Source organism: Mobula hypostoma, chromosome 8, assembly GCF_963921235.1.
Source record: "Mobula hypostoma chromosome 8, sMobHyp1.1, whole genome shotgun sequence".
NCBI lineage: Eukaryota > Metazoa > Chordata > Chondrichthyes > Myliobatiformes > Myliobatidae > Mobula > Mobula hypostoma.
Window position 1 is genome coordinate 68,146,781 of NC_086104.1, and position 20,819 is coordinate 68,167,599.

Below are 20,819 nucleotides of genomic sequence, written 5' to 3' on the forward strand. Positions count from 1 at the left end.
TCAATGAGAAACTGCACAAAACAAATGTGCAAAAGACAACAAACTGCTAATACAAAAAATACAAACAAAATAATAATAATAAGTTAACAAGCAATAAATATCGAGAACATGAGATGAAGATTCCTTGAAGGTGAGTCCACAGGCTATGGGGACAGATCAGTCGATTGCATTTGAGAGCAGTTATCCTCTCTAATTCACGAGTCTGATAATTGAGGGGTAATAATTATTCCTGAATATGGTGGTGTGGGTCCTGAGGCTCCTGTACCTCCTTCCTGATGGCAACAGCAAAAAGAGAACATGGCCTGGATGGGTCCTTAATGATGGATGCTGCTTTCTTGCTCTTTGTAGAGGTACTCAATGGTAGGGAGGGTTATATCTGTGATGGACTAGGCTGTGTCAACTACTGTTTGCAGGCTTCTCCATTCATTGACATTGATGTTTCCATACCAAACTGTGATGCAACCAGTCAATATACTCTCCATTGGGCATCTATAGAAGTTTGTCAAAGTTTTAGATGAGTTAGCAAATCTTTGTAAACCTCTGAGAAAGTAGAAGTGCATGACGTGCCTTCTTTGTAATGGGACTTGCATGCTGGTCCCAGGACGGATTGTCTGAAATGATAGGAATTTCAAGTTGCAGACCCTTTCTCTCTCTCTGATCCCCTGATGGGAACTGTTCTCCTCCTGTAGTTAACAATCATCTCTTTGGTTTTGCTGACTTTGAGTGAGAGGTTGTTGTTCAGCAGATTTTCAATCTCCCTCCTATATGCTGATTTGTCACCACCTTTGGTCAATGACAGTGATTTCATCAGCAAATGAAAATATGACATTGGAGCTGTGCTTAACCCCACAGTCGTAAGTATAAAGTGAGTAAGGCAGTGGGCTAAGCTCACAGCCTTGTGGTGCACCTGTGCTGATGGCGATTGTGGAGAAGTTATTGTCAACGCAAACTGACTGATATCTGCAAATTAGGAAATCGAGAATCCAGATGCACAAGGAGGCATTGAGACCTAGGTCTTGGAGCTTATTTGTTAGTTTTGAGGGGATGATAGTACTGAAAGCCGAGCTGTAGTCAATGAAGAACATCCTTAGGTATGTATCTTCACTGTCCAGGGGTTTCAGAGTTGAGAGAAGAGCCAATGAAATGGCATCTGCTGTGGACCTGGCAAACTGGAGTGAATCCAAGACACTTCTCAGGCAGGAGTTGATATGTTTCATTATCAAATCCTCGTAAGTGCTACTGGGTGATGGTCATTGAGGTAGGTTACCAGGTTATGCAATACTGCAAGATATGCTTCAGGTCTGCAACCTGGATTCCACCAGTTAAGTCATAGCCAATGTAACCATAATAAGGACATGCTACAAACATTCAGGTCATTAGAGAGTGACAGCAGATAACACTTTGAGTTTGGAGCTGTTGCCAAAACTGGAAAATGTTGTAAGTGAACAGATTTTAACAGAAGCACCAAAATGGTAAAAGAGGAATTAAAACACAGTGAAAAAATGTAAGTGACTAAGGCAAAATAAGTACCATGTGATTGAAGACAATCATATAAAATTAAGTAGTATTTACAGTACATGACACAGAGAGGTAACTAACTGTGGCTGATGGTGTAATACAGTTTTACTGATCTGATCACAAAATAGCCATTTTCTCAGAATTTAACAGTTTTTTCAAGAATAAAACCTTGTATTTATGTAAGACCCTTACAGATTCAGAACATCTTAGTGTTGCACAGTTCAAGTACTTTTGAATGTTTTGCCCTCAAGGAAATACAAGAGAATGGAACGGACCTCCAGAAACATTTTCACCTGAAAGCTGGTAGTTTGGACCATATTGCTGTGCATTAGTACCACTCTGAGTAGAAGTCTAGGTTTTCATGCACAAGTTTCTTGAGTTGGGCTTGAACTGCAAACCTTCTGACTCAGAGGTATCGGTTCCATCTACTGAAGCACAGTTCACACTTTGTAAATTCAGTGGAATTATGTGCTGCTCAGTTAATTTCACACATTACAAAATCCCCCAAAATCAAAATTACTCAGTGGCAGCCTGTTGTGCATAAATAAAATGTCACATTTCCTGTTGGTAACAGTGATGACACTTTCAAAGCATTTGTTTGGTTGTACTGTGCTTTGGGACATTCTGAAATTCAAAGAGGCCCAACAAAAACACAAGTATTTTTGAATGGAAAATAAAATTGGAAAGGATTTATTTGGCTGTGAAGTTAATGTAAATAGTCAAAATTACCCTCTCTATTCCTTAATTCTTTGATATTTATGATTATATCTCTGATTTAGATTATGAAGACACGCAGTCCTCTTTTATTGTCATTTAGTAATGCATGTATTAAGAAATGATAGAATATTTCCTCCGGTGTGATATCACAAAGCACAGGACAGACCAAGACTGAAAAAACTGACAAAATTACATAATTAAAACATACAGTTACAAACAGTGCAACAATACCATAACTTGATGAAGAAGTCCATGAGCACAGTAAAAAGTTCAAAGTCTCTCAAATGTCCCACATCTCACACAGACGGGAGAAGGAAGAAAAACTCTCCCTGCCATGCCCGACCACAATCCGTCTCTGAGTCATCCGAAAACTTCGAGCCTCTGAATCAGCTCTCCAACACCGAGTACTGAGCGCCATCTCTGTCCGAACGATTCAACCTCAATTTGATTTTCGTTAGGGACTAAATTAGTGTGACTTCTTTTGAGACCAACAATGGAGATGCCAGTGAGAAAAGTAAATTTTCACAAAAATTGACAGAGAACCAAAACACGCTTTGACATTAATAGTGCCCAACACTTTCATTTCTGAATCAAAGTACCAATCCATTCCTTCAAATCTTGGTAGTCAAGGAAACTTCCCTACAACTCGTGACTATCAGACCGTAATTTACTATCTTGACAAAAGAAGTGCTGGATTCCGGAGAAATGTTTTGGGAAAAGGTCTAAGGCAGGCATTATATACCTGAGGGTTTGGTGACCAGTCAGTTTCATTGAGCGTTTGTATTATTTGTTGGTATACTTTCTTGAACTTTGCCTTTGAATCTTCATTTTGTGAGGACTAATGAAGGAACATGCTGTTCTTTCAGAAATCTGTTACAAGGTTTCCATGCCCAGTATTTTGTCTTCCAGGGCTGCAGTGGAGCACAAGATAGAGGGATTGGAAACCACATATAAAATCAAATAATCAAGTAATTTACATAAGTCACTGCACAGACCTGGACCTTATTTTGGTTCACCAGTTAGGTGAAGCATCACACTAATAATGTTTGGACAGGGAGTGTGAATGAGTTACCTGAATTCAGGGGGCACCTGGACTCAAGCGATCCCAGGTGTCAGCTTTGAAGATCTAAGATTGATGGGCAGGTCATGGTGTCTCACTGTTTGGTGCTGGGGATGATAGTGTCACTGCTTGATGGTTCCAGAGGTATGGTGGCTCCAGGCTTGGAAATCTCACAGCCAGATGTCCCTCGATGTCATGACCCCAGGACACTGATTTTTCCAAAGCTGACAATAGCAAGGTTTAGTGTTCCAAGGGTTGAAATGGATGCCAGAAGAATATTTTGTGCAGAGGTCTATTCCACGCCTCAGTAATTGTGGCTCCAACAATCCTTAATAAGATTGACATCACCTACTCAATTGGCGCCTTCATCTGCCACCCCAAACATTCATTGCCTCCACTAGGGTGCAATTACTGCAGTGTATACCATCAACAAAATCTACTGCAGTCACTTTTCTTGGCTGGAGACACAAGAGACTGCAGATACTGAAATCTGGAGCAACGAATAGTGGGTTGAGCAGAATCTGTGGAAGGAAAGGAAGGATGCAGCCCAAAACATTGTCAATTCCTTTCCTCCCACCGATGCTGCTCAACCCAGCCGATTGGTTGTTGCTCTGGTTGTCAAGGTCATCACTTTCAGTGCCCCTTTCAGATTAAAATCTTTGAACCAAGGGCAAGAGAAGACCTGGATTGAATAGTACGGGGGAAACTCATACTGGGTATCAGTTAGAAGGTTACTGATGACGAAATGTCACTTGACATCACCATCAACAATACCTCCGATCACTTTGCTGATGATCGGTCTTGCTCTCTGTGCATAGGACATACCTGGGTGATTTTGGGTAGAAAACAGTGTTAGAACAGCACTGGAACAGCTTGGAAGAGCCTCAGCCAGTTCTGGAGGCAGGTCTTCTGCACTGCAGGAAGAATGTTGCCTGATCCATTGCCTCTGCTGAATTCAGTGCTGTCAAATATTTCTTGCCTTCATCTGGAGTAAACTGAATGAGATGACTGACTCCCTTGTTGGCTTTTTTCTGCACAGGAAGCCAAGGTGATTCATGTACTCAGTACATTTGGCTGAACATGGCTACACATGCTTTGCCATGTCTTTATCAATCATATTACTGAGAATCTTGAACCCCAGCTTCATCCTTCCTGTAGCCACCACTGTTTATAGTCAGATGTGGTAGGATTGTAGAGCTTTGGTTATGAAAACACTTATCTTTCTTTATTGCATGCTGTTTTCCTGTTCAGCATGCATATTGTCTTATGTTGCAGCTGGCTGACAAAACCTTGTTTTTAAGTGTATCTAGTGCTGGTCTCAATATGCCCTTCTGCATTTATCATTGAACAAGTGACAATTCCCTAGCTTAAAATTATGTGAAATAAGAGCAGGAGTAGACCATTTAGTGCTTCAAGCATTGTCCGCAATTCATGAAAATCGTGACTGAATATCTACTTTGGAGGTATTTTCTTAAATTATCCCCCAATTCTTTGATTCCTTCAATATCTAGCAATCCATTGACCTCTGTCTTAAAAGACGACAAAACCTGAGCCTCCACTTCCCATAAGGATAGGGCATTCTCAGCGTGACAAAAATTTTCCTCATCTATCTTTAAATACCAGCACGTTATTTTGACACTACTTCCAGACAGGGAAAATCCTGATGCAGAATCTTGACCCAAAAAGTTGACCAACTCTTTGCCTGCATAGATGCTGCCTGACCCACTGAGTTCCTCCAACAGTTTGCTTTTTGCTCCAGATTTCAGCATCTGCAGTCTCTCTTGTGTGTCTCCCAAAACCATTTTGTTCTTCAACCAAACATACTCACTGGAGTTTGGCAACACTTCGACCACTTTCTCTAAAGTGGACTTGTTTTTCATTGCACCTGTGGATACTGATACTTGTGTACATGACAATAAGCCAATTCCAATCCAGAGTTCAGTAAAGATTCACTGTGCTCCCTCAATGGCAAATAGATCTTTTTTTGTAAAGGTAAGAATGACATCCACTCCACCTCCCATCAGTGACATCCTCCCAGGCCCCACTGGACCGAAAAACAAGTTACTTCCTTCAAACCGTCAGGCTGATCAACAGCTTCACCCATTAACCCACCCCACCAACACTACATCCACATCACCTAGCGTCACTTTTTGTACATAGCAGTTACTTGTTTAATATCACAATGTTTTGTTTTGTGTTCAAAAGTGGATAACCATACATCTGCCGTACTCCTGTCCACTCTCTCAGCGTGCCCTTGAGGGCACTCCAGAACCTCTTCCTTCCTCACACCTGGTTTTATACGAGTGATACATGTGATAATATGAGACATCAGCCAAATCGTGGAAACATTGGGAATGCCTGTCGTACTCGGAGGAGGGAAAGCTTTCTGCACCCAGGCAGCCGCGAGCTGTGACGTCACCGTTTGACGGCATCGCTCGCTGTGACGTCACAACCAGCGTTAGAGGGGACATCAACTGTTGGCCGAGCATCGGCTCACATCGGGCGTGCAGACATTCAAGAACGGGGAGCGGTGAGAGAAAAGGGCGGGGCGAAGTGAGTGACAGGCCTTTGGGGCAGGGGCGGGGCTAAGCGAGCGACGAGACGACAAGATGAACGAATGACAGCCCGGCGTCGATGGGCGTGGAGCGGAGTGAAGGCGGGAACGGAAAGGGGCGGGGCGGAGGAATGAGTGACGGGCCGTTGGGAATAGAGGCGGGCCGGAGGACTGAGTGACGGGCCGTAGAGTATAGCGGAAGGGCGGAGGAATGAGTGAAGGGCCGTTGAGTGTAGAGGCAGGGCGGAGGAATGAGTGACGGGCCGTTTAGTGTAGTGGCAGGGCGGAGGAATGAGTGACGGGCGTTGAGCGGAGGGGAAGGGCGGAGGAATGAGTGACGGGCGTTGAGCGTAGGGGGAAGGGCGGAGGAATGAGTGGACGGGCCGTTGAGTGTAGGGGAAGGGCAGAGGGATGAGTGACGGGCCGTTTAGTGTAGGGGCAGGGCGGAGGGATGAGTGACGAGCCGTTGAGCGTAGGGGAGGAGCAGAGGGATGAGTGACGGGCCGTTGAGCGTAGGGGAGGAGCAGAGGGATGAGTGACGGGCCGTTGAGCGTAGGGGAGGAGCAGAGGGATGAGTGGACGGGCCGTTGAGCGTAGGGGGAAGGGCAGAGGGATGAGTGACGGGCCGTTGAGCGGAGGGGAAGGGCGGAGGAATGAGTGACGGGCGTTGAGCGTAGGGGGAAGGGCAGAGGGATGAGTGGACGGGCCGTTGAGCGGAGGGGAAGGGCGGAGGAATGAGTGGACGGGCCGTTGAGCGGAGGGGAAGGGCGGAGGAATGAGTGGACGGGCCGTTGAGCGTAGGGGGAAGGGCAGAGGGATGAGTGACGGGCCGTTTAGTGTAGGGGCAGGGCGGAGGAATGAGTGACGGGCGTTGAGCGTAGGGGGAAGGGCAGAGGGATGAGTGGACGGGCCGTTGAGCGGAGGGGAAGGGCGGAGGAATGAGTGACGGGCGTTGAGCGTAGGGGGAAGGGCAGAGGGATGAGTGACGGGCCGTTTAGTGTAGGGGCAGGGCGGAGGAATGAGTGACGGGCCGTTGAGCGTAGGGGAGGAGCAGAGGGATGAGTGACGGGCCGTTGAGCGTAGGGGAGGAGCAGAGGGATGAGTGACGGGCCGTTGAGCGGAGGGGAAGGGCGGAGGAATGAGTGACGGGCGTTGAGCGGAGGGGAAGGGCGGAGGAATGAGTGACGGGCCGTTTAGTGTAGTGGCAGGGCGGAGGAATGAGTGACGGGCGTTGAGCGGAGGGGAAGGGCGGAGGAATGAGTGACGGGCCGTTGAGCGAAGGGCGGAGGAATGAGTGGACGGGCCGTTGAGTGTAGGGGAAGGGCAGAGGGATGAGTGACGGGCCGTTTAGTGTAGGGGCAGGGCGGAGGAATGAGTGACGGGCCGTTGAGCGTAGGGGAGGAGCAGAGGGATGAGTGACGGGCCGTTGAGCGTAGGGGAGGAGCAGAGGGATGAGTGACGGGCCGTTGAGCGGAGGGGAAGGGCGGAGGAATGAGTGACGGGCGTTGAGCGGAGGGGAAGGGCGGAGGAATGAGTGACGGGCCGTTTAGTGTAGTGGCAGGGCGGAGGAATGAGTGACGGGCGTTGAGCGGAGGGGAAGGGCGGAGGAATGAGTGACGGGCCGTTGAGCGAAGGGCGGAGGAATGAGTGGACGGGCCGTTGAGTGTAGGGGAAGGGCGGAGGAATGAGTGACGGGCCGTTTAGTGTAGGGGCAGGGCGGAGGGATGAGTGACGAGCCGTTGAGCGTAGGGGAGGAGCAGAGGGATGAGTGACGGGCCGTTGAGCGGAGGGGAAGGGCGGAGGAATGAGTGACGGGCGTTGAGCGTAGGGGGAGGAGCAGAGGGATGAGTGACGGGCCGTTGAGCGTAGGGGGAAGGGCAGAGGGATGAGTGGACGGGCCGTTGAGCGTAGGGGGAAGGGCAGAGGGATGAGTGACGGGCCGTTTAGTGTAGGGGCAGGGCGGAGGAATGAGTGACGGGCCGTTGAGCGTAGGGGAGGAGCAGAGGGATGAGTGACGGGCCGTTGAGCGGAGGGGGAAGGGCGGAGGAATGAGTGACGGGCGTTGAGCGGAGGGGAAGGGCGGAGGAATGAGTGACGGGCGTTGAGCGTAGGGGGAAGGGCAGAGGGATGAGTGACGGGCCGTTTAGTGTAGGGGCAGGGCGGAGGAATGAGTGACGGGCCGTTGAGCGTAGGGGAGGAGCAGAGGGATGAGTGACGGGCCGTTGAGCGTAGGGGAGGAGCAGAGGGATGAGTGACGGGCCGTTGAGCGTAGGGGAGGAGCAGAGGGATGAGTGACGGGCCGTTGAGCGTAGGGGAGGAGCAGAGGGATGAGTGACGGGCCGTTGAGCGGAGGGGGAAGGGCGGAGGAATGAGTGACGGGCGTTGAGCGGAGGGGAAGGGCGGAGGAATGAGTGACGGGCGTTGAGCGTAGGGGGAAGGGCAGAGGGATGAGTGACGGGCCGTTTAGTGTAGGGGCAGGGCGGAGGAATGAGTGACGGGCCGTTGAGCGTAGGGGAGGAGCAGAGGGATGAGTGACGGGCCGTTGAGCGGAGGGGAAGGGCGGAGGAATGAGTGACGGGCGTTGAGCGTAGGGGGAAGGGCGGAGGAATGAGTGACGGGCGTTGAGCGTAGGGGGAAGGGCAGAGGGATGAGTGACGGGCCGTTTAGTGTAGGGGCAGGGCGGAGGAATGAGTGACGGGCCGTTGAGCGTAGGGGAGGAGCAGAGGGATGAGTGACGGGCCGTTGAGCGGAGGGGAAGGGCGGAGGAATGAGTGACGGGCGTTGAGCGGAGGGGAAGGGCGGAGGAATGAGTGACGGGCGTTGAGCGTAGGGGGAAGGGCGGAGGAATGAGTGACGGGCGTTGAGCGTAGGGGGAAGGGCAGAGGGATGAGTGACGGGCCGTTTAGTGTAGGGGCAGGGCGGAGGAATGAGTGACGGGCCGTTGAGCGTAGGGGAGGAGCAGAGGGATGAGTGACGGGCCGTTGAGCGGAGGGGAAGGGCGGAGGAATGAGTGACGGGCGTTGAGCGGAGGGGAAGGGCGGAGGAATGAGTGACGGGCGTTGAGCGTAGGGGGAAGGGCGGAGGAATGAGTGACGGGCGTTGAGCGTAGGGGGAAGGGCAGAGGGATGAGTGACGGGCCGTTGAGTGTAGGGGCAGGGCGGAGGAATGAGTGACGGGCCGTTGAGCGGAGGGGAAGGGCGGAGGAATGAGTGGACGGGCCGTTGAGTGTGGGGCTGAGTAGAAATGATTGAGACTGTGATGGTGTTTGGAGTAACGACGATATTCGACGAGCAATTGGCTAATCTGAAAGGACGAATGGCAGTTTTCGACAACAACGGGATTACAATCTGTGTGATTCCTCCCACAGATTAACATCCAAACCCAACAATTTTGTACCAATCAGGGCCGAAACCGGATTACCTGGGAAACCTGGCCCCACCTCTTAGCACCAATCACCCGAGAAGAGTTGACAATTTGTCAAATGCATTGGGTCACCTGATTTCCTGAAAATAGTGCTCCCGTGTGTCATGACGAAAAGGATGAAGACGGAGTACATGAAGAAATTTAAAGGACCAAAATGGGACAACTGCGGCAGCTGCTATTCCGATCTGGTGCAGTATCGTAACATGCGGAGGATATTGGAGCAAGCGCACATTCCTTTTGTTTGGACCGGCTGGGACACCAGTTCCAACTCCAGCAGTGACGCGTCCACCCCAAGGGTACAAGAACAACCTTGGGGTACAAACTGTCCCACAGACAGCTTGCTGCCTGCGCCCCAAGAACCCGGGGAGCCTCCGCCTGCCGAGCGTTCGCGGACCGAGCCTCCGCCTGCCGAGCGATCGCGGACCGAGCCGCCACCTGCCGAGCGATCGCGGACCGAGCCTCCGCCTGCCGAGCGTTCCCGTACCTTAGAATGCCATCCTTTGGGTAAGTTTTAAAAACAATACTGGACGATCAGATAGATACTCGGCGACGAAGTGCTTTCCGTTAACCTTCCCCCCGCCATCCTAAAGTAATATTTCTCTTCATCCAGCAGTGTATTTACCCATTTGTTCGCGGTGAAGCACTGTCGATTCAGGTTGCAACTTTTGCTGACCTCTCCTCTCCACTCTAAACATCACCGTTCAGATTTAGTTACTGTCCAAAATGCACGCTATCCGTACGTTTGCTGACTTGCATTGTGTTGTGCTGTTTCTCAGTCACCTAATAATGAAAATAGGGGCAATAATATCCATTATATCCTTCAGGTCTGCCTGGCCACTCAATCCTATTATTCCTGATGATCTACCACAATATTATATCTCTGCACTTTTCACATTCTGCATCTATAAACATATCTGTCTCCTTAAAGATATCAAGCCCCTTGGCCTCTACAGCCTCAGTTAAACAGTTTCTGCATATGATGAATCCCTTGCTGTGATATCCCCCCCCCCCCGCCCACCCAGCCGAGGTATGCAGCTTCCTGCATCCTGGCTCCCAACTCTTGTCAGAATTTTATAAATTCTAAATACAACTCTTCTCATTCTTAACTCTAAATAAAAACCTGTTAATGAGCACGGACCTAATGCGTGCTGATGTGGAGATCATCCCAGTGAATCTTTGGTGTGCCCCCCCCCCATAAGTATATATTTTCTGTGTCAGCTAACCCAACTGTGTACACTACTCCAGATGTCATCTCATCTTGGTCCTGTATAATATTTAGTGACACATCTTGCTCCTGTACTTGAGTGCACCTAATGTTGCATGACCTGGGCTTAATATTGAATTCTTTAAAAATGTTCCTTTTTTCCTTTTTTTAATGCTTGTAGTCTGGTTTGCTGAACATATAACAGTATGTCAGAACAGTATCAGTCTCAAATTCCAGAACACTTGCCAAAGAGATGAAGGTCTCTCAGATGAAATTTCTCTCCATAGAAACCGACTCCTAGTTTTACCACACTTTTCCATTTTCGGGTTTTTATTTATCTTGCACAAGTCAAACCAGTTTGGCAAGTCCCATCATTAACATCTATTTACAAAGGCCTAGTAACCTTATGTGCTGATAATGATCACCATTAATTCATTGTTGTCTCATCTTATTGCAGACATTCCCATTGTTTACATTCCTTTCCCACATTGCTGCCTGCTGACATCCTTGCATTGTCTGGCAATCACAGATCTTGAATTGAATTGACTTCGGTACTTACACCCTTCACATACATGAGGAGTAAAAATCTTTATGTTACATCTCGGTCTAAATGTGCAATTTATATTAATTTATAATAAACAGTATGTACAACAGGATAGTCAGTATAACAGAAATACAGTTGTGTCAGCACGAGTTAAGCAGTCTGATGGCCTGGTGGAAGAAGCTGTTCCAGAGCCTATTGGTCCTGGCAGGAATTGTTGAAATTTTCCAACATTTTCTGTTTGATTCAAATTTTCAGTATCGGCAATTAAAAAAAAATCATTTTGCCATTGTAGAACAGATGCACTAGGAGCATTACTGGATAAATTACAAGTGCCCACATTCCCAGTGAACTAAACCTGGAATATTTGGGAATATAATTTCTAATGAATTACATGAAAAGCTTAAGCTTTATAAAAAGGTTAAATCTACAAAATTGTGTTGGAAAAATGGTAACCACAAGGCAGAGATTTAAGACGAATGGAAAAATATTTGGAAAATATTGTCAGTGAATAAGTAAATGTAGTGTATTTGAATTTTCTGTAGACGTTTTGGTACAGGGCCTTGGGAGGTTGTTAAATTAGAGGGTACTGTTTTGGAGGAGATACTAGAATGGATTATGGATTGGATAAAGGGTAGAGAATAAATATTTGTTTTTGATTGTAATTAGTGGAGTATTGCACGGATCCCAAGCTGTTCATATTCTTTGTTAAGGATTTGGAAAAGGGAATGAATCAGCTGTGCGAAATACAAATTGGCTGATGTCCACAAAGCCAGGTAGCATTGTGAGTGTGAGGAGGATGTTGAGAAGGATTCAGGAGATTTGAAGAGATTCATCAATTGGGCAAGGATATGATGCATGGAATATGTGTGTGTGTGTGTGTGTGTGTGTGTGTGTGTGGTGGTGGTGGTGGAGGGGAAAGTGGTCAACCACTTTAACCAGTTTAAAAACAAAGATTTTTTTTAAATATGAGAAATGGAAAAGTCTTGATATTGATCACTGAAGTTCAATAATGAGTTGGAAGAGGATTTGAGTTTGAGAATGCTCGATTACAGGTTTCCTGGTGATGCTACCTAAAGAAAATATTAGTTGAGGGAGGGCAGTGAAATGTCATGAGATTGGTTCTGAGAGTGAGAGGGAAGAGATTGAGCAGACTGAGCCTATACTTGGAAGATTGAGAGCTTTCAAACTTACTTTGCTGGACTTGATGAGCTCGAGTCTGGAACCAGGATCACAATATCAAAGTAAGGGTCAAGCATTCTGGAAAGATGTAATTTTTTCTGATGTAGTGATTGTTGGAATTCTGTCGCCAAATGGCTTGTGGAGGTTTAGTCAGTCCCTGCGGTTGGTTTATTATTGTTGCATGTAGCAAGATGCAGTGAGAAGCTTGACTGTTCAAACCGATCTAGTCATTACACAGTACATTGAACTAGAATAAGGTAAAGTAATAACAATGCAGAATAAAGTGCAAAAACTACAGAGAAAGGGCAGCATGGGTAATAGCGAGGTAGATTGTGGAGCCAAGAGCCCATCTTATCTCACAAGAGATTCATTCTGGAGTCTGGTAACAGTGGGATCGAAGCTGTTCTTGAGCCTGGTGGTGATTGCTTTAATACTTTTGTATCTTCTGCCTGATGGGAGAGGGGAGAAGAGAAATTGTCAAAGATGGGTGGAGTTCTTAATTATTCTGGCTGCTTGATTGATGCAGTGTGAGATACAGTCTGTAGAGGATAGGCTAGTTTCCATTATGTTCTGAGCTGTGTCCATGACCTTGTGCAGTTTCTTGCGGTCAAGTGCAGAGCAGTTTCCTTAACAGCCATTATACATCCTCCACTCTGTCCGCCACATAGTCATAGTCATACTTTATTGATCCCGAGGGAAATTGGTTTTTGTTACAGTTTCAGGACAGACAGGATCTCCTGGTAGCCACCCACTTCAACTCTGCTTCCCATTCCTATTCAGATATGTCCATACATGGCCTCCTCTACTGCAATGATGAGGCTAAACTCAGGTTGGAGGAGCAACACCTCGTATACTGTCTAGGTAGTCTCCAGCCCCTTGGTATGAACATGAATTCTCCAACTTCTGGTAAATCCCTCCCCCTCCCTTCCTCTATCCCTATTTCACTCTACCCCCTCCCCCAGCTCCCTCATGGTTCCGCCTCCTTCTTCCACTACCCATTGTTTTCAGGGCTATGACGTCAATGCTTCCCCTCCCCCACTCCTTGGTCTTTCAACTGACGCTACAAGCATTCTTCAAATCCTTCCCCATCTTTCCCCATCAGGAAGTAGCCCAAGAAATAGTGGATGCATTAGTGATAATTTTTCAAAACTCGTTAGATTCTGGACTAGTTCCTGAGGATTGGAGGGTGGCTAATGTAACCCTGCTTTTTAAAAAAGGAGGGAGAGAGAAACTGGGGAATTGTAGACCAGTTAGCCTAACGTCGGTGGTGGGGAAACTGCTGGAGTCAGTTATCAAAGATGTGATAGCAGCACATTTAGAAAGTGGTGAAATCATCGAACAAAGTCAGCATGGATTTGTGAAAGGAAAATCATGTCTGACGAATCTCATAGAATTTTTTGAGGATGTAACTAGTAGAATGGATAGGGGAGAACCAGTGGATGTGGTATATTTGGATTTTCAAAAGGCTTTTGACAAGGTCCCACACAGGAGATTAGTGTGCAAACTTAAAGCACACGGTATTGGGGGTAAGGTATTGATGTGGATAGAGAATTGGTTATGTTACGTACCCCGTAACTGGGTTGCCAAACCAGCAGAAATGGATCACTCAGTTGGAGTCTGGAGTACTAGAACTAAGAAAGTTTTATTAAAGAAACAAGCAACACAGTAATTGAAAGGATAATAAATGCAACAGTTCAGCGATGATAAACACACATGTGCACAGAATTAAGATAACAGCATCAATCAAGCTCTATCGTTGTCTAGGGGTAAATGACCAAATTTCAAAGTGACTCAAAGTTCAGTCCAGTTTAGTAGTTCAGTTCGCAGTAATCGTTGCCATGGCGATGGACAACGTGGGGGAAAGGAGAGGGAGAACAGGAACAACTGATCATTCAGACATGGCTTCACTCACAGACCGACGATATGGCTCACAAGCAGCTTTTGGGCAGGTCCTTGGTGATGTCACCTGAGGTCACCGACTGTGACCCCTCCTCCAGATGCGGTCGATCCTCTGCAGTGAACCCGGCACCCAGGCAAGGGCAGACACACACCGGGTTCCCGCTGATCGTACCTTTCCACCCTGGCCGTTGTCTGGTACTTCCCGCCGACTCGTGAGAAGCGTACCGCTTCCAGGGTCTCGTTACCTCGGGTGGCGTGTGTCTGCCTTAGCGTACCTGTCCCTTTTTATCCCCCTGCTGGGGCATCGCCTGTCCATCACTTCAAACAGTTCAAGGTTCAAAGGGGGGAGCCGCTCCAGACAGCTCTCTCTCCCCCGTCCCTTCATTACACATCTCCAGACGCTGCTCCATTGTTCCTTATCTCTCCTTCCCCTGAGGGCAGGTGGCAGACCACTTGCTGATGTCACTGATGCTAACCTAGGTCAGCAAACATCTTAATTTTATGTGTATTCTCGTCACAGTTAGCAGACAGGAAGCAAAGAGTGGGAATAAACGGGACCTTTTCAGAATGGCAGGCGGTGACTAGTGGGGTACCGCAAGGCTCAGTGCTGGGACCCCAGTTGTTTACAATATATATTAATGACTTGGATGAGGGAATTAAATGCAGCATCTCCAAGTTTGCGGATGACAGGAAGCTGGGTGGCAGTGTTAGCTGTGAGGAGGATGCTAAGAGGATGCAGAGTGACTTGGATAGGTTGGGTGAGTGGGCAAATTCATGGCAGATGCAATTTAATGTGGATAAATGGGAAGTTATCCACTTTGGTGGCAAAAATAGGAAAACAGATTATTATCTGAATGGTGGCCAATTAGGAAAAGGGGAGGTGCAACGAGACCTGGGTGTCATTATACATCAGCCATTGAAAGTGGGCATGCAGGTACAGCAAGCGGTGAAAAAGGCGAATGGTATGCTGGCATTTATAGCGAGAGGATTGGAGTACAGGAGCAGGGAGGTACTACTGCAGTTGTACAAGGCCTTGGTGAGATCACACCTGGAGTATTGTGTGCAGTTTTGGTCCCCTAATCTGAGGAAAGACATCCTTGCCATAGAGGGAGTACAAAGAAGGTTCACTAGATTGATTCCTGGGATGGCAGGACTTTCATATGAAGAAAGACTGGATGAACTGGGCTTGTACTCGTTGGAATTTAGAAGATTGAGGGGGGATCTGATTGAAACGTATAAAATCCTAAAGGGATTGGACAGGCTAGATGCAGGAAGATTGTTCCCGATGTTGGGGAAGTCCAGAACAAGGGGTCACAGTTTGAGGATAAAGGGGAAGCCTTTTAGGACCGAGATTAGGAAAAACTTCTTCACCCAGAGAGTGGTGAATCTGTGGAATTCTCTGCCACAGGAAACAGTTGAGGCCAGTTCATTGGCTATATTTAAGAGGGAGTTAGATATGGCCCTTGTGGCTACGGGGATCAGGGGGTATGGAGGGAAGGCTGGGGCGGGGTTCTGAGTTGGATGATCAGCCATGATCATAATAAATGGCGGTGCAGGTTCGAAGGGCCGAATGGCCTACTCCTGCACCTAGTTTCTATGTTTCATTCTTCAGTCCTGACAAAGGGTTCCGGCCCGAAACGTCGACTCATCGTTTTTGACTGATGCTGCCCGACCTGCTGAGTTCATCCAGCGTACTGAAAGTGTTGCATTATACATCCAGGCAGAATGCTTTCAATAGATTGAAAATTTGGATGGGGATGTGCTAAATTTATTTACCTTTGTTTCTTTATAGTGTTGAATATTTAAAATGGACATCTTTGACTTTGAAGGGAATCCAGGAATATGGAATAGGTGCAGGAAAGTTGCACTAAAGTAACAGATCAGCTGTGATCTCAATTATTGGTAGAACAGGCACAAGAAGCAGAATTGTTTTCTCTATTTGATTTACTGAGCAATATGATGTGAGCATCATTGTACAGAAAGTTGTTTCAAAATAATGTGTTTATGTAATCTTCAGCTTGTAAAACTGCTCAACCTTAAAATGCTGACAATTCTTTTTTTTGTTCTTTGCTTTAACCAGAAAAGGTAATGACTGCTGAGGGGAATCAAAAGGATAAAAGTGACCAACAGTCAAAGGGTGAAGTGTGTAATTATCGTCGTGTGAAAAGTGGAAGTCTGGAAAAATCGCACAAAACTTCTCAAGTGGCACCAGCAACTGTGAGGACTAAAGAAATGAAGCCCCCATTTGCAATGTATGGTTGGGCTGGAAAGGAAGTGGAAGTAGGCTGTAAAAAGACATACAATGTTGCTGCTTCTGCTTTGAGAGGACAAGTGAGTATTTGAAAAATCCTGACCTTTTCCCCTATTTTGTGCCTCTTCTGAGCACTTGTATAAATCTCTGGAGGCATAGAATTTGAAAAGCAGTTAAATTGGCTTCCTCAAATTGTAAAATTTTGTTTATTTTAAAGCTGAAGTTTTGTTCGCACTGGTTACTGTACTATGAAATCTTATTCAAAACTAAACATGTGATACACTAACAGGATTATCAATCGGGAAAAATTACATGGTTTGGAGCTCCTTATCTTAATGTCTTCACCATGCCAATTGTTTAAGTGATAATCTGCATCTTTTTAAACTGCTGAATTTTACATGTTCCATAACTTTCAGAAAATCAAAATTTTGATAATGTTCTGTATGATGAAATGCTCAGAGGTTTAAAGAAAGTAGAAATGATTGTTTAAGAGGAGATTTTAAATGGCTCTGAGTGGGGTAGTGATTTTTAAATTTGACAATGGTGGAATTGAGATTTTTAAATATTTTGGTACATGATAGTACTGGGGAGAAAGTTAGGGATGAGGAAGGTTAGCCTATGGATTGAAAACAGGAATGAGAATTTTAAAATTGAGCCATGCTTAAGCACAAGCTAAGTCAGTGAGCACAGGGATATTGGGTGAGTGGGAATCGGAATTTTGTATAATGGAGATTTTTTTAAAAAAAAGACAGTGGGCGAACTTTCTCCATCATTTACTCATTCAAAGGAAGTGCATGTTCCTGGTAAACCCAGCAGTTATTGACCATCGATTGTTCTGAGACAAACATCAATATTGGCCGGTCTGAAGTATTCTATAGCCAATCAGAGAGATCTCCTAAACTGAAGCTGATTAGTGAGCCAGAAGATTTTAATTCCCTCCCCTTACAGTCCTATCACTTCATTACCTTCACAGTTATTTACTCAAATATATTTAATGATTATGAATTCCTAGTCTGTAGTTCTGGAGTGTCTCTCCCTGTGTTGCTGGTGGGTTTGGGTCCTGAGAACTGTAAGCCAACTGAATTTTCTGAAGTTGGAAATAACAATTCCCCCCCCCAAATAGTCATGTTAAATGTTTAGCTTTCACAGCCGATGGGGACTTGTTTGTAAAGCATGTACTGGGAGAAGGTCAGTGTATGTGTTATGTTGTTATCTGCTAATAAGTGGGGGAAAAACTCGTAGTTTAATTAAAGGAAATATGTACTGATGTTACAGCTTTGCAATTTGTAACATTTGATATTGTCTTTGAGAATGTGGAGAAGGCATTGTGTTTGTCTGTGGGTGATCTCTGCCTTGTTTTCCTGTGAAAAGATCAGAAATTCTCAAATTCTCACAGGGTGCTCTTAGATAAAGTCAGATTTTCATAAATTAGGCCTTCTGTAACTCAGGGATCCTCTTCTGAGATTCAGACTATCTCTGGATCAATATCCCAACTGTCTGGATACCTATCCAGTAACTTAACTGCACTCAATAACTCAGTTGAAATATTAAGCCTACAATTCAAAAGGATGGATTGAAGATTCAGCTATAATTTGAAGTGAGTTAAGAAATGGATAGTGATTCTGGTTTTAAGATTGTGAAAGGGCTTGCTGGGATGACTGTGGAGACCAGATTTTATCTTTCAGAATGTTTTTTTAAACCAATTATGTGTAGTCTAAGTGAAGAATAAACAGCCTTTCCATGGTACTATTTTCTTTCAGATTTATGAATCTGCAGTCCGGGCACACGATAGACGTCAAGTGCAGAGGGCGATGCGCGTGTCTCGGACACGGCACCGGGGCACAGAACCGCACAGTAACCGTGCAGCTGACCACTGGTGTAAGACTTTACCAAGTCACAAGCCAACTTCTCAGCACTCATGTATTCAAGCTTTGAAACCTACTGGATTGGACAATCCCTGGCTCTCTGAATACATGAGATGTTTTTCAACCAGGTCCTTCTAAGTCTCAGCAGCCTCCTGGGGAAATTGAGCTTATTTATTAGGGCCCGTGGTGACCTTTATCACTGTATCAGCACAGGATCTAATTCGTCTGTATCACTGAAGTCAATTAATGTGTAAAAACTCAATGAACAGAGTATATTCGTGATACTTAGTTTCAGGTTCATCCTTAGTGACATTGTTGGTTTTCTGCCTTCAGCTGGCACATTGACAAAAGGATTTGATGTTTATTTTTGGAAAAGCATTCTTTGTGGTGTATGAAAATAGAATCCACTACTGTTGTAACCTTTTCAAACATCAAGACCTATAATTGGAGTTGAATTTCAGAAAACCCAACAGTACTTTGCACAGTTTTGTCTTTATTTGATATCTTTTTTTATCAGAGTTAGCACTATCAAATCACACTGCACCTGTGAGTGTTTAAATTACCCTTCTTCTCTAATGACGTTCACTTTTATAATGTTTGTACCAGTACTTTTTTGGGTGCTTGTCTTTTGTAATATTTGTAGATTATCCAGTCATTGCCAAATCAGTTTGTGGAATTGCCTTGTGCACACAATAGTAACCAGATTTCCAACAGTGACTGCACTTTGAAAATATCAAGTATTTATGGGTGACTTCAAGTTCCAGATGGCCACAAGTTCTCAAAGGCACAATTTAAATAAGAAAACTGTGCCTAAAATGGCCCCGTAAGTTTAAACTTTTTGTCAATGTATGTTGAGTGCAATAGAAAAATGAACGTTTTCCCTGTGTCAGCTTGTATTTTTAACGTTAGGTTATTAGTCATGTACAGAGTAAGTTGCAGGCAAATCAGATGGGTAATTGCTTGGAAGTTTTGAGTGTGATGTGGAAGTGGTCTTTAGGGGGTGAGGGAAGAGAGCAAAGGTGGCATTTGGCTTTCAGTTCACCTATTAAGCTCAACACGGTCCTCAGCAAGAAGGTTGATAATATTTAGGTTGCACCTGAGTCCTTAACTTAAAGAAGTCATCAGAAAAGGAGGCTGCTAATGCTATGGGAAAAAAGAAGTCTCGTCGGTAACAAAGATTCTGGGTCAAGGAAATAAATGCACAGACAAAGGAGGCAGAGCAGCTTAACAACAGTGCGCTTGAAATTGTCAGTTCCAGAGTTTGAAGCATTTGGGTGAATGTTAGAGATTGTGATCAAGAATTAGATCGTTGGAAGGTGGGAGGGGAGAAGTTGTTTTTCATGGTTAACAAGAATGGAAGCTGTGAGTTCTGATATCTTAAAGGAAGACCTAGTTATGTTAAAGTACCAATTGCAATAAAGGTTAAAATGAAACTGTAAATCAGGGTACCTGCTGCAATAAAAGTTTAAATTCAAGCAATAGATTGTTAGGAGATAGCAAGTATAATGGTTCAGGAAAAGCAAAATATATTGCTGATACTTTTTTTGGTATCAGGGAATGTGAAATTACAAGTAAAGGTAACTAATCATTGAGATTACCAAGTATTGAAGAGTAACTGAGAACTTTAAAGTCCATATGGTATATTTTAGAATTTCCTGGAAAGGGTACAATTAAATGGATTGAACATTTTTTTCCTTGTTTGTGGTAACATTGTGACAAGGAAAGGGCTGTTTCTGACTCTAATATTAAATATACTGTAAATTAAAATAGGCAGCAAGGCTTTTGTTCTCTGAATTAATGTACACTGACTTAACATGTGTGCAGAAGTTGCGGGAAGTTTGTAAAATAATCATCTCCCTTGGGTCTTTGAGCAGGTGGAAGCTGTTTGCTAACTTGGGGAAGAAGTCAGTGCATCATAGGAAATTACCATAAAATACTGGGATTTCACTTCATAAATTAGTTCATAAATCAAAAGTTTAGAAGAATAGTGTCTGAGCAATCAACATTTCAAACTTATATACAGTAATTCTTGTTTTTATGGCCATTCAATTCCTTCTTTGTGTTCCATCATTAAATAAGATCCTGGCTCACCTTCTGCCAGGTCATTTTGGCCCTGTGTGAATTCCACACAATTGGATAAATCCATGGCTGATCTACTTCAACACGGTTTTCCTTCTGTAATCCCATTCACCATCAATTGGTTTTGAATATATTCAATAGAATCATAGTTATACAGCATGGAAATAAGTCCTTTGGCCCAACTCGTCCAAGCTGTCCAAAATGTCTATCTGCTCTAGGACCATTTGTCCATGTTTGGTCCATATCCTTAATGTTTCCTATTCATATTTGTCTTCTAAATGTTGTAACGGTGCCTATCTTTCATTTCATGTGCCGAGACCCTCTGTGTATAAACGTGCTCCTTTTGTCCTTTTAAACCTTTCTCCACTCCTCAAACCTATGTCCTCTAGTTTTAGAATTTTCCTACCCTTACCTGTGCCCCTCATAATTTTGTTTCCCTCTCTCTCATGAGACCCTTCCCCCGGAAACTCAGGAGCCTTGTATCTCCTTACAATTCAAGCTCTTCAGTATTGGTAATAACCTTGAG

General features: G+C 45.2%; 2 protein-coding genes across 5 annotated transcripts in view; one reads left to right on the forward strand and one right to left on the reverse strand.

Moving 5' to 3' along the window:
- The window catches only part of stx11a (syntaxin 11a), a 132,390-nt gene that overhangs the window by 101,721 nt on the left and 9,850 nt on the right, over positions 1-20,819 (reverse strand). The gene's annotated exons all lie outside the window — the stretch shown is intronic.
- LOC134350605 (centriole, cilia and spindle-associated protein-like) lies at positions 8,955-19,905 on the forward strand. The gene is made up of 3 exons (XM_063056045.1): positions 8,955-9,776; positions 16,179-16,429; positions 18,110-19,905. Exons 1-3 carry the CDS (start codon positions 9,377-9,379, stop codon positions 18,350-18,352), a joined length of 894 nt encoding a protein of 297 aa, XP_062912115.1. The 5' UTR covers positions 8,955-9,376; the 3' UTR covers positions 18,353-19,905.

Coding starts and splice junctions, on each gene's coding strand:
- LOC134350605 (XM_063056045.1), top strand. CDS start 9,377: ATGACGAAAAGGATGAAGACGGAGTACATGAAGAAATTTAAAGGACCA. Junction 9,777..16,178: donor CTTAGAATGCCATCCTTTGG/GTAAGTTTTAAA, acceptor TGCTTTAACCAG/AAAAGGTAATGACTGCTGAG. Junction 16,430..18,109: donor CTTCTGCTTTGAGAGGACAA/GTGAGTATTTGA, acceptor ATTTTCTTTCAG/ATTTATGAATCTGCAGTCCG.